Raw genomic sequence first — 16,416 nt, forward strand, 5'->3', positions numbered from 1 at the left:
ATTTAAGTAAGTTTCTACAGAAAGCTACACATTTTAAGCTTAACACAGTCAGCTATGTTAAAAAAAATCATGTTTAATTTAGAAAAAAAAAATTCAGACAGAGGTAAGTTCAGATTTCGTGTTAGCTATTCTAACACCTGAATAAGTCGAAAGTTCGAGATAGCCAATTTGAAATTTCGCGCTATTAAGTAAAAATTATGGGTTTAGGTAACTCCAGATATGGAGTTATTTAGTAGAAATTTCCAGACAGTCACCCGAAATTTTGACTTACGAACGACAAAAACAATAATAATTTAAGAAATCATGAACAAAAAAGCAGCAGTTTACTCCCCTAGCTGTAACCCTTAACAATCCTGTCCTCGTGATCTCTTTCCCTCTGCCCCTCTCCTGCACTCTAGTCTAACTTGCGTGCGCGGCCTCGCGGGTGCGGGCACGTATCTTGGGGGCTCGGCCCCTACGCAACAGTATGAGAGCGCGCATGACTTAAAGCTGCTGTTGATGTGTCGCAGATTTTAAAAACTGAGAGAGGCAGGCAGCAGGAGCAGGCGTGAAGGGGAAGAAGCGAAGGCAGAAAAACAAGCGAGCGGCCGCTGTGACACTGCGAGGGTTTTCCCCACACATACTCGTCTTTAAATAATATCTGTTATTTTAATTTTTGCACTGCGACAAACAACAACAACAAAAAAGCCAACAAAAACAACAACAACCGAAAAAGCAGAGATACCCAGTTCGCGTCCTGCTCAGGAGTCACCGATCAGCGATGGAGCTGTCTTCAATTGGAGACCAAGTGTTTGCAGTGGAGTCGATAACAAATAAGAGAGTGAGAAAGGTAAGAATGAGCACGTAACTCACAAAAAAACTTAATCGCCTGTGTTTGTTTTCCCTCTTAAAGGAGAGCTCGGCTCCGGTTGCCATGCACAAACAAAACCAGGCTACGCACTTTTATCGCTCCCAAATGCCTTCTCCAGCTTTTACGCTAAGACACAACACCGATCTGTTTTCATGCAACTGCGCAAAACTTTAACACTGTTTTAGCGCACGAGTCGTATCCTGTAACCTTCTTGTGCAACGGCTGGCGCTGCTGCTGCTGCAGCGTGTTCGTGTTTTGGAGGAGCCTACGCAGTTGTAGTGAAATGTGTGGAGGAAGAAGAGGAAGAAGGGGGGTGTGTGACCTGAAAACAGGTCTGACGGCCAGTAGCTATGCGGGCAGCTGCGCACTTTATTTTCGGTTAGATGGTGAGCGCTGCGTAAATCCGTCGCTGACTCCTTCGTGGTGGTGGCCCATTGATTTTTTGCAGTTGGGGGTGGTGGGGGGATTTGGGGGTGATATTTGAGCAGCACGAGCGCACTATAATGTAGAAACGCGCTCTCGCGTAAGTTTCATAGAGCCTGTAAACAAACACGTTCTTCTCCTGAGAGCGCGCACTGTGCGCACGTCGGAGCTGCTCTTGTTTTGTTTTTCTTTACTCTCGTCTTCACTGGGACAGACTGTGAGCATTGATTTTCGAGCTGATAATTTAAAAAGTAAAAAAAGAAATTTTTTTTTAAGATAAAAATGCGCAGCACCGCGTTGTTTACATGCCCCCGCCTCCCCTCACCTTCACATGTGGCCCCACCTATACGAGCGGAGGGATGTTCTAGAATGTGCACGAGAATCGTAGAAACCGGCACCTGCTGTAGCCACGTTCGGTCACGTCATCGCCAGCGAGAGACTAGCTGCAGCCACTCAGCCTCGTTGTCATTGACGTCACCCTCACAAAAACACCCCTTTTAAAAAAAAATAGAAGTAAAAATCCTCGTGACCCTCCCTCTGTCCCTCCCATCCACACTTTAAAGCGACAGCAGCTTGGTTTGTATGCGCTGGAGCACGTGTTTTGTGTGTGTGCTGCATCGTCTCTAAGTGTACACCACCCCCACCCCTCTGTCTCTCCTCAGGGTACTGTGGAGTATCTATTGAAATGGCAGGGATGGCCCCAAAAGTGAGTAAGCCTTGAGTCATCATCTAGTGACCTCATCGCCCTCCTCCAGTGTATATTTATGAGCGTTTATAGAATGTGCTTCTTCATACCAGAGCACCATCTCTAGATAGACTGACAGCTTGGGTGTGTGTGTGTGTGTGTGTGCGCTGGCAGGTACAGTACCTGGGAACCAGAGGACAATATTTTGGATCCTCTCCTTGTTCTGGCCTACGAGGAGAAGTGAGTAATAACAGAAACTGTTGTGGTTTTTCTTTCATTCTGTTAGTCACACTTTAATGTTCTTGTTTTTGTTTCTGACCTCTCTCTCTCTCTCTCTGTCTGCTTCTTTTCCAGCCGGGAGAAGATAAGAACTCTGACCTATCGCAGGAAAGGTCTTAGACCGAGGAGGCCCGTCCTGCGGGTAGCGACACTTACCTTTGCTCTTGTCTCACAAACCTTTGTTGTATCTTCCTTCATTAATCCTGACTGCTGGCCAGGCTTGTTTGTTTAAAGGCAGTTGCACATTTATCCAGGTGATGACTTTTGGTATTTGTGCACACACACAACAAATAAATAAAAAAGATATTAAAGGGGTATTCCATCAATTTAACATTAAGCTTACAAATTTTTGGGATGTAGGAATCCTGGGACTTTTTTCCTATTAGTTACTTATTGGCCTAAAGTTCCTCTGATGGGAGCGCCTCAGGTTCAGTGTCAAACCACAGACCTTACCATTAGCAGACAACAAACTCTGCCTTCTGCTGCCTGAACCGCCTGACCTGTAACCCTGCTGCTAATGCAACTTGATCTCAAGCTCCAGCCCAATAACCCCAATGACATCACCATGACATCAGTAGGATTATTTTTCAAGCTCTTTTTACCAGCTGAATGGTACTCAAATGAAGTTTCATGTATAAAATTGCCAGAATGCCCCTTTGATTGAAAAATTTACTTCTCATAAACAGCTGGAAATATGAGGAAACAACAAAAAACAAAACAACGCTGCATCATTGTGAACAATTCTTTTGTTGTTTTTTCTTCACAGTGCATTATTGTCCAGATGTTTTAACAGTTTAAAACATCAGTTTCTTTACAGAGTGACCCATTAGCGCTGATAATCAATCACTAAGAGACAAAAGCCCAGCAGAGATCAAGGCGCAATAGCCTCGGTAGTCTTTAAAAGACGTGTTTCTAAAGCGAGGGGTGTGTCACTGTGTCATTATCACTTCAGCCGTTAAAGGTGCAATTTGTAAGAGTTGCTGTCAAGCTTTGTCCCACACGTGGATATCGGAGCATCACAAATCAGCCAAGTCGAGCTCTTGATATCACCATGACGATGAGGACCAGAGAGGGTCCTTAAAAGAAAATCATGCATTAACACTTGGACAGAGTCACAGCCTGTGCGCACTGTGCAGTGCTGCTCCTTCTTTGGACCGACACAGTATGGATGCAACACTGACTCACTGCTGCCTCTTGTGGTAAATAGGTGGTATTTAAAAAAAAAAAAAAAAACAAGCCGGGCATAGCTGGTTTGGAACTTGCATGTTGCACCTTTAAGCTCCATTTACTTGTTTTTGAAGCGAGTTCAGAACAGTTCTGGTGTTTCGTGAGATGATGACTGTTGTCCATTACTTGTATCAAACTGCAGTAAATCTGTAAATATACATCTTTAATCTGATTTTAATGACAGATATTGGCACATTTTCTGTACTTATAAATATTCACAGCAGGATTGTTTTATTTATTTATTTATGTATTTATTTTTTGATTAGTATTCCACCATCCTAGTTAATCCTAGCTAAAACCATCCTATCAACCAATTTCCGCAGAATTAAGAAATTCTGAAAAAAAAAACAAAAAAAAAAAACAAAGATGTTAAACATGCTAAACAGCTAAAGTTTGCAGCTTGGATAGCGGTGTTGGCTGCAGAAGTATACTGAATATCACAGCATTTTCTTCAGGACTACATTTCCCATACATGTGCTGTCTGTCAAAAAGCAAATGCATCCTATGTTTCCACTGTAAGTAACTCAAAAAGCAGAACTGTATTTGCTTCCTGCTTGTGTGCCACAGTCATGCAGCTTCTGACCTGCCACCATCTCTGCTCTTCCCCAGAATGTCTTTGCCATGGACCTCCGCAGCGCTCACAAGATGACGGAGAAGCCTCCGCCCCGCATTCGCCTCTCCCTCACCCGCTCCATGAGCACAGACGTGGACCACGTTGAGCGCGGCAGCATGTACCAGCGCCAGGTGAGGAGGAATGGCCGGCAGAGAGTGGCCAAAGGAGGGCGAGATGGCAAACGCATGCATCTGCAGAAGAAGAAGGTGGAGCCCATGGAGGAGGACTGGGGTGGCACCAGTGAAGAAGAGAAGTCTGAGAGCACCATGGGGGAGAGATGTGAAGGCAGTTTATATGGTTGGTTTGTCAAGCTGATAACAAAACGCAGTAGCCCCACCATGACCTTTGACCCTTAAAAATGAACAAGATGTGTCACCATCTCTTTTCAGGCCTGTCAGATTGCAGCTCACCTGCTCTGCTCGAGCAACATGACCTGGAGCTGGAGGTGGGGGAGAAGGTGGGTGGTGACCTGATGCCGGTAAGCTCGCACACGTGGATCGACATCATGGGCGAGTGCGATTTGACACCGAAGCCAATGCTTGTGCGCAGCCAATCAAAGGACAGCGCCTCTGCATCTGAGGCCAGACTGGGCGATGTGGTTTCTGTGAGTGACAGGTCAGATTCGGACAGAGGAGAGGAGGGCTGGGAGTCGGGCCCGAAGAGAAGCAATGCAACCTCAGTGATAGTGAGCATTCGGGGGAGCAGAGGGACGGCAGGTGACGCCGCTACCGTCTGCTCCCTGGCTGAGGTGAGGAAGGAGGAAGCGAGAGGCGACGATCCGATCGTCGCCCCAGAGACTGCTTCCCCAACAGCAGACCAGCCGGAGACCGTCATCTTGACAAAAGTGACTATAAACTCTGTGACGGTGACATTTAAAGAAGCGAGGGTGGCCGAAGGCTTCTTTAAGGGCTACTGAACAAGGGTGACGAGTGGCACCGAGAGCGCAGAATAACCATAATTAGACTTGCCACTCATTTTGTACATGTAAAACGGTCACGTATGTAAGATAACTCTACATGTTTACAAAGCTACATTCATTTCCCGCTGAGTTCGGTGAAGAAATTCTTGCCTTTGCATAAAAAGTGAGTGGTAATTTTATTATTGTGGCTCATGTATTAGATGTGATAGGAAGCCTGAGGCCCTTAAAAAAAAAAAAAAGTGCTCAAATTATCCATAACAGTCCAGCAGACTAAATAGGTCTCTGGCTGGTTTCTTCCCCGGGGCCGCTGGGTTTACCGAGAGTGAGACACACGTGAGACAGCAGCCTGAAACGATGCAGTTCAGATAACTACTCAGATGCAGCTACTTTTCTCAGTGCTTTCCAGCAAGACATCGGTCTCACACTCAGATCGGTTCTCGGGGCCCGTTTTCAGTCGCTCCTCTTTCTTACAAATGATTTTGTAAAGATGTTTCTTTTGTCATTTAATTTGTTTTTTTTAGTATTTGCACAGAGCTAACCGCATGCCCTGTCAGTCTGTGCCACACATGCTCAAAGCCCTGTCCTGTGCTTTGTTGAAGAGGTTTATTTCTGTCACAAAAGAAAGAAAGGAAAAAAAAAAACAAAGACAGAGAATTAATGCCTGTCGCTTAGATGAAGTTCTGCGCTTCAAGGAGGATGGATGCACAAAAACAAGTACTCAGCCGTGTTTGCCGTTTGTCTGTCCCTTAATTTTTCAAGTATGAAATGCTACCTGGTTCTATTTTTGTATTACCATTTGATAGTCCACTCTCTTCACTAGCCTTTGTGCATATCAAAACAGGAGGTGTCATTTTACTCAGCTGCTGTGTAGGTAATGTGCAAATGAAAGCAAGTGTACATTAGGCCGGACCGTAGTGAGCTTTTATTTATTGCATGTCACACTTATAAGCTAAACTAACTTATGTCACTCGGTGTGTCCAGACAAGTCTCTTTCTCTCTGACAAACATGAAATGTCAAAGATGTCTTCTCTCTTAAAAAAATGCATTTTTACTTTGACTGTATTTCCAATAAATGTGTACAACAGTAGCTGCCTCCTGAAGTGTGCTTAGAGCGGGTGGGTATAAAGACATGTTTCTGTGTTACCCTTCTGAAAGAGATGACGAAGCCAGTCATGAAACACAGTGGCATGATAAATATAGCAGAGAAAACTTGCATTTGGTAGCTGTTCACTGAAATTTGGAGAACAAGGCACAAAAACATGTAAGTGAACCATTTATTTTGGGGGTTTTTGGCCTTACACAGCGAGCAAAAACCAATTGGTACACTCTTCAAAAGAGAATGAATGCAGCTCAAAGCAGCGTGAAAGACCAGACCCTGGTTAGATGTTAGACCACATCCAACCAAGTCAAGGACACTCGAGGAGGGGAGGTAGGTGTATCGTCAAAGTCCGAAATCAAAAGACGCCTTCATGAATGTTCACAACAAGGTACAAATCACTGGTGAAACTCAATAACAAGAAGGTTAGATTAGACTGTCAGAGCCTGCACAGTTCTGGAAAATTCTTTTAAAACTAACTTGTAGCAGAATGATGCAAAGAGAAACCACTCATGAGCTGACCCGTTTTCACAGAAATGATCCCCACTCCAGACACCTTATCAAATGGTGATTAAACCTCCTGTTATGTTCATTTCTCAGGTACAGCAATGCTGTTCCTGGGTCAGTTTGACCTGGGGCATATTTAGTTATCTAAAAGTGTCAGAAACTTTTAGAAAATTACGATACACATTATTTAGCATTATTAACTCCATTACTAACTATTTCATTCAATATTTAGTGCACTGGCATTTTTTACATCTCACAGATGGGGGTTCAGTGAGGATATATCACTAGTTTTTCATTATATACACTGGAAGGACTTACATATAAAATACAATCATTTTTCATGACATTGTTTTTTTTTTTTAAATCTAGTCTAACAATAGGTGTCAACTTGTCTTTCTGTCATCTGGCAGTGCTTGTCTCTCAATTGTCAAATTGGATTACTCTGCAGAAAACGTAGTCTCCAGGACCATCATGGCATAAAATATACGTCTCTGCATCCCACAGACTGGCTGTTGATTGAACCTTTGACCACACATGGGACCCCCAAACATCCATACAAATGCATTTTATCCAGCTTCCAGTTCTCCCCCCAAAATGCACAGTCACTTTAGTCATTTTGAGCATGTCTGTCTGTCTGTATTGAATATGGCTCAAAAGCTGACTTGATGTCTATCACATGCCATCCTAGTGGGCCCTGGTGCTGTCTTCATTATGTTTCATGCCAACAGTTTTGCCTGATGTGCATTTGAGGATGAAGATCACTATATTTTACCATTTTTTGATGTGATTGTCATGCTTGCAGGGATATGATTGGCATTTTCCTGATTTGGAAATCATCAGAATCAGAATTGACCCCAAGATGGTTTTCATCTTCAGACACATCCATCCTCCTCTGTGATCAAAGTTGAGTTCCAGAGCCTCCAGGGCTGTCAGCACTTTACCTCCGCTGCTCGTTTTTGTAAAACTCTCACAGGCGAGTAAATCACATGTGGCTGCAGAGTGTCATGTTGTTAGGACTCGTCTTGATGCATTCTCAATCATCTCAACACTACGTCCAGATGAACAGAATCAACTTTACAGAGAATCTTTATATGCTTCGCTTCTGTATTGCTGCACATGGCCTGATAAAGGAGATGTGGAAATCACTTCAGTATGTCGGTCAGAGTGAAGTTAATGTGACTGATTGAACAGATATTCTTGGTGTTTGTCCTGTGTGCTAGTAGCTGTACTTGGAGTAAAAGAGAGTCAGTGAAAATGTAAAAGGAAAGAGCCAATTTTACACCAAAGCATAACCCACTCCATTTACTTGTTGTTTAAGGGTGTGAGAGCAAAGTTTAAATATAAAGACAAAATTCAATTTGATGTGAGGTCAGTGAGAGGTTGTGGTAAAATTGCTTTCAGGCAACAGGGGAAAAGCAATTAAGAATTAAAGTTGTGTCTAGAGCATGCCTTTCAGTTATCAAGTGCAAAACTGAATGTAAGAAAGTCCTGCTTTATTCCACATATTTCCGTTTCTAATGACCAAAGAGGAGACAGTAACCTGAACACGTATTGCCAAACTTCTCTTCATTTCTCTTCAGTCACTCACACACATCTATCAATGCCTCTTTAAAGACAAACAACACTGTATTCTTGATCCAGTGGCTTGAAATTTGGTTGTCTTTTTTGTTTTGTTTTTTAAACCCTCCACTAGAGGGCATAATGCTGTCACGCAAAACATTCCTGTAAGTGACGCCATGAGATTCTAGTGAACAGTGTGATTCATCGGTCAGCGTGTCAGAGGTGTGCAGCACGGGAAATGGTAGAGCTGCTGAAATAACAGTGTTTAACTGGAAGAGGGAAAAATCAGTGTCAATTCCCACGATCATGGGGAGAGAAAAACTAGCACAGGGCTTTCAATAACATCAAGTAGAAATGGATGAGCACAGGGCATGCACTTTTATGGAGCATGGCTTTTACCTAATGTATGTGAAGGGAATCCTTTCTGTTGTAATCAGAGGAAGTTAGGCTGTCTATTATCTAACAGGGAGAATTACCCAAGACACCAAGAAGTGTCTTTGCAGATTTTGTTGAATGTGAGGGAAACTACAAAAAGGAAATGAAGCAGGAGCACACAATAAAAAACTATTTTCTCTCTTTTTTGCTTGAGTTACTGTTTCAGTTTCTCACAGGGGGTGGCTCATAAAGGGGTAAAATTGCTTTGATTGTCATATATTGTTCAAAGAAGGTATGCCCACCTACGGATACATCCAAACTGAAACACCAAAACTGTTGCCAGACAGCTCCATTCATGGCATCTGTCAGTTTCTTGATCTGCTGACGATCAACCTTTTATGCAGCATCCGCGGCCTCCCAGACACTGTTCAGAGAGGTGTGCTGTTTTCCTTCACAGTGACTCTCCCACAGGCTCTCGTGGGATTTAGGTGTGGTTTAGGACTGAATCCATGTGTCATTATTCTTTCATCTTTAGGGCCTGCGATGGAGCATTAGCCAGTATAAAATTCACAGTCTTCTTGAAAGATGCAGACCTTCTCATCTTTAATAACACCAGCCCACACCAGTACCCCACCTCCACCTTGGAGTCTGGTTTGAAGTGGAAGAGCCACCATCCATATCCTCTGTCAAGAGTTACTCTCATCTCATAAGTTTGTCCTTGGATATTTCTTGGCCCAGTGTTGACTTTTCAGTTGGATACGCAGCTTCCGTGTCTCTGAGCACTGAACGCCTTTTACCATCTGGGCACTGCAGGTAGGCTGCAGTACTGGATTATGACAGCGCTGGAGGATAACGGGTTCCTGGCACCTTCACATTTGATTCTTCTCCAATTTCTGGCAATTCATTTGCATCTTTTCTTTTCACAGCATGTTTTTTGTGAACTTTTTGACTACTTCCAACAAAATGTTTGATGGTTCTGTGATCATGGCACATGCTGCACTCCTCTCACTCCTCTGAAAAACTTTTTACTTTTCTATTTTGCTTGTCAGAGTCAGTCAAATCTCTTTTTTTGTCCCATTTCGCCCAAGGAAAAGACACTGCCAATTATTTATCTTCTATCTTGAAATGGGCTGTTGATCTCCTTAGGCCGCATTCTCCCTCATTACACAAAGACACATCCCCTGACATCCCTGAATCCAATATCCATTCAAGTGTATACAGCCTGGAGTTGGAAATTATGCATAAGATAGACGATATGGTCAAAATACTCAGAGGTGACAATACTGTACTGGAGGATTTAGAAGTTATCATTTCTAAATCGGACTTACTGAAGAGTAAGTGCTGCAGATTTCTACCGTCTCCCCTCACAAACCTTAAGTACAACTTAATTAATAGGGAATTTGTGTGAAACATGGAGGAATCAGCAATGCACGGATGCAGAAATAATGAAGGAGTAATGGAGAAATTGGTGGATTAGGTCTACTTACTGATAACCATTAAGTAACTGTTTATGTTTAATTAATGATACACTCATATAAGCTCTTCGGGCTGGTTGTTAATTAGTTATGATGTACCGCTCTATAACCATCAGGGTGTTCCAAGCTTGTTCTTTGAATTTTGTGTCCTTTATTGTAAGCTATCTTCCGTGCATCGCGGCTGGGAGCCTTCAGCATGAAGCAGGTTCAGGGTTTAGCAAGCGTCACATTTCTTGACCTTGTTCTTGGCAATGACAAAGTGTTCAGGGTTAGATGTTACAAACAAAGAACTGAACTGTAATGCCATAAATGGGTGCTTTTTGTAACTCCACACACTCACAGAAATATCCAGGGAGATGTGGACATAGACAAATGCTGTTGTTTCTGTGATGTAGCAAAGAACAAAGTAAGCATTACGTTAAGTTTAAGTAAGACTTCACTGGCAAATAAATCAAATCTATACAAAGTGCTCTGTGTTTGCAGCCTCAGCCCTTCTTCTTCATCATTTCTGCCGCTGGATATCAGCTTCTTGGCCAAATCCTGATTGATGGCGATCACAGTTTGCTGGCTTCTCCTTGTCCACCTGCTTTTAAAGGATTGACCACTAATCCTCAGTTGGATTAAAATCTGGGGAGTTTCCTGGCCACGGATCCAAAATGTGAATTTGATGATCTCCAGGCCATTTAGTTATCATTTTTGCCTCGTGATATCACGCTGGATAATGTGCAAATTGCCCCCCAGATTGAGGATCGAGGGCAAGCAGAAGCCTGTAAACTGTGATCATCTTCATCATTGATCATGTATTTTATTTTTTTTTTTCTCTTTGTCTTTGTAAGTGCCCTTTCTCACTGTCCCTCTTCCCTTCTGTTTTTCTTTTCCTTCCTCTCTTTCTTTCTCCCTTTCCTATCCCCCAATCATGTCTGTCTCATCTGTAACAACTGAAAATAAAATAAATAATAACAACAAAAGTTGATCAAATGGACCAATACGGCAATGCCATGATGATCCATTTGGCAAAATAAATCCATTTGGTATCCTTGTTGGTCTTCAGACAACAATTCTGACGGCTAAAGAACCAAATGGGACAGACAAAAAAAAAAAAAAAAAAAAAAAAAAAAGATCATGTATTTTATGTCATAAGACTGGATTAATGGGAAGTCTGGGACAGCTAAGTGATTCTTCTAAGCTTTCAAAACTGTATCCCTGAGAGATCACTTCGGAATGGTTGTGGTTTGGATGTGAGCGCCTGATGTGGAGCTGTTCTGTAGCACATCTCATCCGTCAACACCAACACTGGTATTGGCATCAGATCGATACTTTGTTTTTACCCTCTATGTTAAGCATGTAGCCCACTGAACTGAGTTATATGCATTTTTCCTTATTTGGAATGAAAAATGTACCTCAAACATGCACTGTGAAAAATGTCTGAATCTTTTTGTCAACTGTCATGTCAATTTTATTTAGTCTTTAACACATTTAAACTACTGAAGTTGACCCAAAGTGCTTTAGCGACAGGAACATTTCCAGGTCTCTGAAAGCCTAGTTTCAAAATGCATGAAATGCTGAAAGATGTGTTCTTTATATCAAGTAATTATTGTGAAAAGTAAAAATATTTAGTAATCCTCAATCCAGTGCTTAGAATGTGCAACTTATAATTAATCTGATAAATGGCACACCGATTCTTCCTTATACAGGCTGCCTTTATAGGTTAGAAGTATCGTATTGGCTGGCCCTGTGTTTATTTGATATCGGATCGATATTGCACAGCACTAACAAACAGTCACACACAGGACGCACAGCTATTGGTAATTTTCATTTTATTATAAAAACAGTATTTGAGTCCACAGTTTGTTTCCTTTGTACAGTAAAAAATATTAAGTTAAACTCCCAAAGGTCTTAGCAGAAAGATAAAGAGGATGGAGTTCATGGGGAGGAAGCTCACCCCAACTCCCTCTCGAAGAGTAGACAGGGGGGATTTAAAGTCCAAGGGAAGCAGCAAAGGGGACGAGGCAGAAAGAGACGGAAACCAGCTGCTCACATCACCTTCTTTTGCCTCAGTTCTGTGCAACACAGTTCATTTGGATCGTTATCCTCTGTTTACTTCAAAACAGCAGAATCCTAAAAACACTAAAACCCCACCCCACTCTTTTTGTTTTTCATATCCCAGCCAATGTACTCAAAATGTTACAGGCACACAGGTATGCACCCCCCCTCCCCAAGCCTCCACTGCTCCGTTTTAAGCGTCTTTAAAAAGGAAGGAGTGCACACACATTCGAGGGAGAGGGCGTTGCATGTTTGTGAGGCAGGGGGAGAAGAGTGTCTTCCAGCATGACTGATGTCCCAGAAAAACAAAAAGCTGTCCGGGAACGTCGGAAACACATCCGTTCAACACGTCAGACTCGGAGCAGACCCTCAACCTCTGCGAGAAAACACTGACATTTTCCCCAGCTGGACAGAGTCGACTACAGACGTCTAAATCTTAACAGTCAATAACAAAAATATATTTCTATAGGAATCGTAGCAGTCTCAAGGTACATAACCCCGCCCCCTCCCAAAATAAAAGAAATAAATAAAGCAAACCCAAACATTAAAAAATAAAAAAGGGGAAGATATGCATCATGTTTGGATCTACATTAACAATTATCCACATCACTCTAAAACAGAAAGAGTTTGACAAAAGCAAAAGAAAATGGATATATATTTATTTAAAAAAAAAAAAATTTGTATGCATGAAATCATTTCCTCTTTAATTCTCAACCACTTTTAAAATCTTAAAAACCATTTCTGAAAAAACAACAAGAAAAAAAAAAAAGGCAAGTACTTGTATTTATCCCCCAAAAATATCACCTTTCGTGTACTCTGTAACAGGTGGCAGGATGGGGGTGGGTGGGGGTGCTAGAGAAGCCGTCTCCCTCTTTGTCCACAATTGGCAAAAAATATATATATATTAACAGCAATAACTTACAATTTATTTATTCTAATTCATTTAACAACTGTTTGATTTATTGTTCATCTCCCATAGGAAGTTCAGTTCAATGCATCTTTATTGAAAACATTTTAAATAACATTTAATAATAGTATTAAAAAAAGAAAGAAAAAAGAAAGGGAAGGCTGAATAATAACAGTAATACTGTCCTGGGCGAGTGCAGTCTGTGCGAAGGATCACGGAGAACTTCAGCTCAGCTTGACACTTTGAGGAGAAGTCCTACATGATGTTTAAAGGGTTGTGATTCATGTTCTGGCTCAGCGGGTCCTGGCTGTTGCCCCCCGGCCCGTGCAGACCGGCCATGCCACTCAGCTGGGACAGCATGGCACTCTGGTCTGACCCAAATTGCTCCATAGTGTTCTGCTGCTGCTGAGTCGTTGGCTGCTGCTGTTGCTGTGAAGGAACTACCATTCCCGGGTGGTGCTGGTTTAGATGGCTTGAGTGTGGCGAACCTGTCTGCAACTGGGGGGAGATGTGGTGCGGAGAAGGCTGAGGCTGCATGCGTGGGGACGGGCTGGAGTGCGGCGGCTGGGACTGGGGTCTGGGTGACGGCTGTGGGGACCGCACCTGGTTAGCCAAGGATGTGGGCAGAGGCTGGCCCTGCAGGTGTGGATGTGGAGATTGGGCGATCTGCTGCGGCTGCTGAGGGCTCATGGGGTTACTGTGCTGGGCTGGTGACCCACCGGGGCCCATATGTCGCTGCTGGAGCAACCTCTGGTGGAGCACTTGTAGGGCCTGAGAAGGTTGGGGTCCACTTTGTGCAGATTGAGGGACCTGAGGTGGCTGCTGAGGGCCTCCTACACCCTCTCCACCTGGACCTGCATCACCCCCTGGCAGGCCAGCCATGGTATGTTGCTGCTGCTGCTGCATCTGGAGGTGATGCTGTTGTTGAAGCCTCTGTTGGAGTGCCTGCTGCTGGGCCACGGAGCCTGGGTAGCCTTGCCCCTGCTGGCCCGGTGGACCACCAGGCTGCTGAGGACCAAGAGGCGGACCTCCAGGAGGACCCTGTCCCACAGTGGGAGGCTGCATCCCCGGCTGTCCCATGAATCCCTGGCCCTGTGGTGGCTGTGGTTGCTGAAACTGACCATGATTTATACCCATCTGCTGCTGCTGCTGCTGCTGCTGCTGAAGATGCCGTCTCATGAACAAGTCTCTAAGCTGAGGATTGCTGATGTTTCCCATCTGTGGCCCCTGGCCCTGGATTCCTCTCCCCACTCCCTGCTGCTGCTGCTGCAGAGCTGCAACCTGCTGCTGCTGTAAACCGCTGAGCATCGGCCTCTGCTGCTGCTGCAGCTGCTGTACTTGCTGAAGCTGAGCCATAGTGGCGATGTTCACATTGGCCCCTCCCTGACCCCCCATGTGCATGCCTGGCTGACTAACACCAGCAGCATTCAAGTTCACCTGTGGTGCCCCACCTCCAATGACATTTCCAACAGGCCCCCCTGTGGGACCTGGTCCTCCCGGCACACCCCCTGGTCCGCCAGGGCCCCCCTGCCCCCCCTTATACTTTGATGCCCTCTGTTTGATAAAAGCAGCCATCAGCTGGGGGTTTGACCGCAAGATGTTGAGGACTTGCTGTTGCTGAGGTGGAGAGCTAGGTGAGCGGAGCATCCGTAACAGCTCCTGGAGGGCTGCTTGGGGGAAGTTTCCACCAGCAGCGCCAACCCCCTGGATAATAGTGGCTCCAGGTACACCTCCCCCTGTGACCCCGCCTCCAGCGCCTTGCTGCTGCTGCACCATATTCATCAAGGCAGCATGGCCCTGAGCCTGTTGGTGCTGCTGCTGCTGCTGCTGAGCGGCCATCATGCTAGTGTGGCCCACTTGGTTCATCATAGCTTGCCTCTGGTGAGGCGGCATCCCCTGGGCTGTCCATTGTGTTTGCTGCTGTTGTGGGTTCTGAAGTGGAGCTCCCATCCTCTGCTGCTGGAGCTGTACCTGAGGGGGCAGCTGGGCCTGTGGGATGTTACCTTGCTGAGGAGGCTGCTGCATGGGCCCGCTGGTGCCAACCATCATCCCCGTAGGAGCACCTTGCTGCTGATCCATGTGGGCACGAGCAGCTGTCACTGCCACTTGGGTCTGCGGTGGCATGCCCTGGGGTCCTACCATGCCTACAGACCCTGGGTGTCCCATGCCCATCTGCTGACCTTGACCTTGTTGATGTTGAGAGTGAGAAGGCATCAACTTTCCAGCTGCCTGGGCTGCCTGTCTCTGTAGTGCCATCTTCCTTTGAGCGTCAGCCACCTGCTGAATCTTCATAGCGATTTCAACAGCTGCCGGTGGAGGGCCAGAAGGTTGCTGCTGTGGAAGGGAGGGCTGGCTCGGCGGCTGGTTAGGAGGTTGCTGGCTCCCAATGTTTCCAGTCATGACAGCGCCGCCAGGCTGCTGCTGTTGTTGGGGAGGCGTGGCAGAGCCAAGGACTGGTTTACCTTGGGACTGGTGGACCGGTGAGGAGCCTGGAGGTCTGCTGGAAAATTGAGGCAAACTGTTGTGGTGCTGCTGGAGCTGCTGAGGGTTGGTCACTGCTCCACTCGGCTGCTGCTGTTGCTGGACCTGAGGAAGCATCTGCTGCTGCTGATGTTGTGGAGAGTTCATTATCCCACCACCACCTCCCCCTCCTCCTCCTGGAATTTGCTGGAACTGATGATGAAGGGCAAGCTGGGGAGGCATCCCTCCTGACTGCTGCTGCACTCCTGGACCAGGACCCATTCCCTGCTGCGAGACTGGAGGCATTGACTGAGTCGGGGTTTGAGGAGTTGGGGGTTGCGTTCCACCAGATGTTGGGGTACTAGGCGCTGTGGTAACATTGTTTCCTGGTGATGGAAGTCCAACTGCAGATCCGCCCGGTGGCCCTCCAGCCGGCTGGGTCACCCGCTGCATGGTGGCCATCCTCCTCCTCAGCATCTGGGCCTGCTGCAGTCTGTGCTGCAGCTGCTGCTGCCGGAGTTTCTGCTTAATGTTCAGACAGAACGGGACAGGACATTTGTTCTCCTGGCAGTGTTTGGCGTGGTAGCAGCACAGAGCAATGAGCTGCTTGCAGATAGGACAGCCGCCATTCGTCTTGCGCTTGCAGCCCTTTGTGTGCTGCACAACGCGCTTCATCTTCTGACAGGACGGCAGCGCGCAGTTGGCATTGCGACACTGGCAAGCATGGACCAGCGATTGGATGCAGCGCTGGATGCTGAGGCGGCGAGAGTCACCGGGGCTTTGAGTAGCTGCCGCTGCCTGGTTGCTGCTGTCGTCATCCAGGCCAAGCCCCAGCTTTTCCATCTTGTGCTCATGACCCTTAGTGTTGTAGCAGGTGATGCACAAGTCGTAGTCCTGGAAAATTAGGCAAAATTAATAGTTTAATAACACAAAACTGATAGATTAACTAAAATATGCTACTGTGAAATTAAAAATTGTGCTTTAAAAAAATGATTTG

At 45.4% G+C, this 16,416-nt stretch overlaps 2 protein-coding genes across 3 annotated transcripts in view; one reads left to right on the top strand and one right to left on the bottom strand.

The window, feature by feature from the left end:
* The first annotated feature begins 488 nt into the window (after positions 1 to 488).
* cbx7a (chromobox homolog 7a) lies at positions 489 to 6,083 on the top strand. Its single transcript, XM_063471415.1, has 6 exons — positions 489 to 829; positions 1,936 to 1,979; positions 2,133 to 2,198; positions 2,313 to 2,379; positions 4,074 to 4,374; positions 4,467 to 6,083. The coding sequence occupies exons 1-6, from the start codon at positions 761 to 763 to the stop codon at positions 4,991 to 4,993; spliced, it is 1,074 nt and encodes a 357-aa protein (XP_063327485.1). The 5' UTR covers positions 489 to 760; the 3' UTR covers positions 4,994 to 6,083.
* Positions 6,084 to 11,818: 5,735 nt separating this feature from the next.
* ep300b (E1A binding protein p300 b) overlaps positions 11,819 to 16,416 on the bottom strand; it is a 31,659-nt gene continuing 27,061 nt past the window's right edge. For both annotated transcript variants that reach the window (XM_063471416.1, XM_063471418.1), the window contains exon 30: positions 11,819 to 16,313. In XM_063471416.1, the coding sequence (XP_063327486.1) occupies positions 13,215 to 16,313 (3,099 nt within the window). In that variant the 3' untranslated portion in view covers positions 11,819 to 13,214. The remainder of the gene's footprint in view (positions 16,314 to 16,416) is intronic.

This window comes from Pelmatolapia mariae, linkage group LG4, assembly GCF_036321145.2.
Source record: "Pelmatolapia mariae isolate MD_Pm_ZW linkage group LG4, Pm_UMD_F_2, whole genome shotgun sequence".
NCBI lineage: Eukaryota > Metazoa > Chordata > Actinopteri > Cichliformes > Cichlidae > Pelmatolapia > Pelmatolapia mariae.

Bases quoted from the DNA above. Each gene is read 5' to 3' on its own strand.
- cbx7a (XM_063471415.1), top strand. From the start codon at position 761: ATGGAGCTGTCTTCAATTGGAGACCAAGTGTTTGCAGTGGAGTCGATA. The intron at 830-1,935 runs GTAAGAATGAGC...GTCTCTCCTCAG, and splicing joins CAAATAAGAGAGTGAGAAAG to GGTACTGTGGAGTATCTATT. The intron at 4,375-4,466 runs GTTGGTTTGTCA...ATCTCTTTTCAG, and splicing joins ATGTGAAGGCAGTTTATATG to GCCTGTCAGATTGCAGCTCA.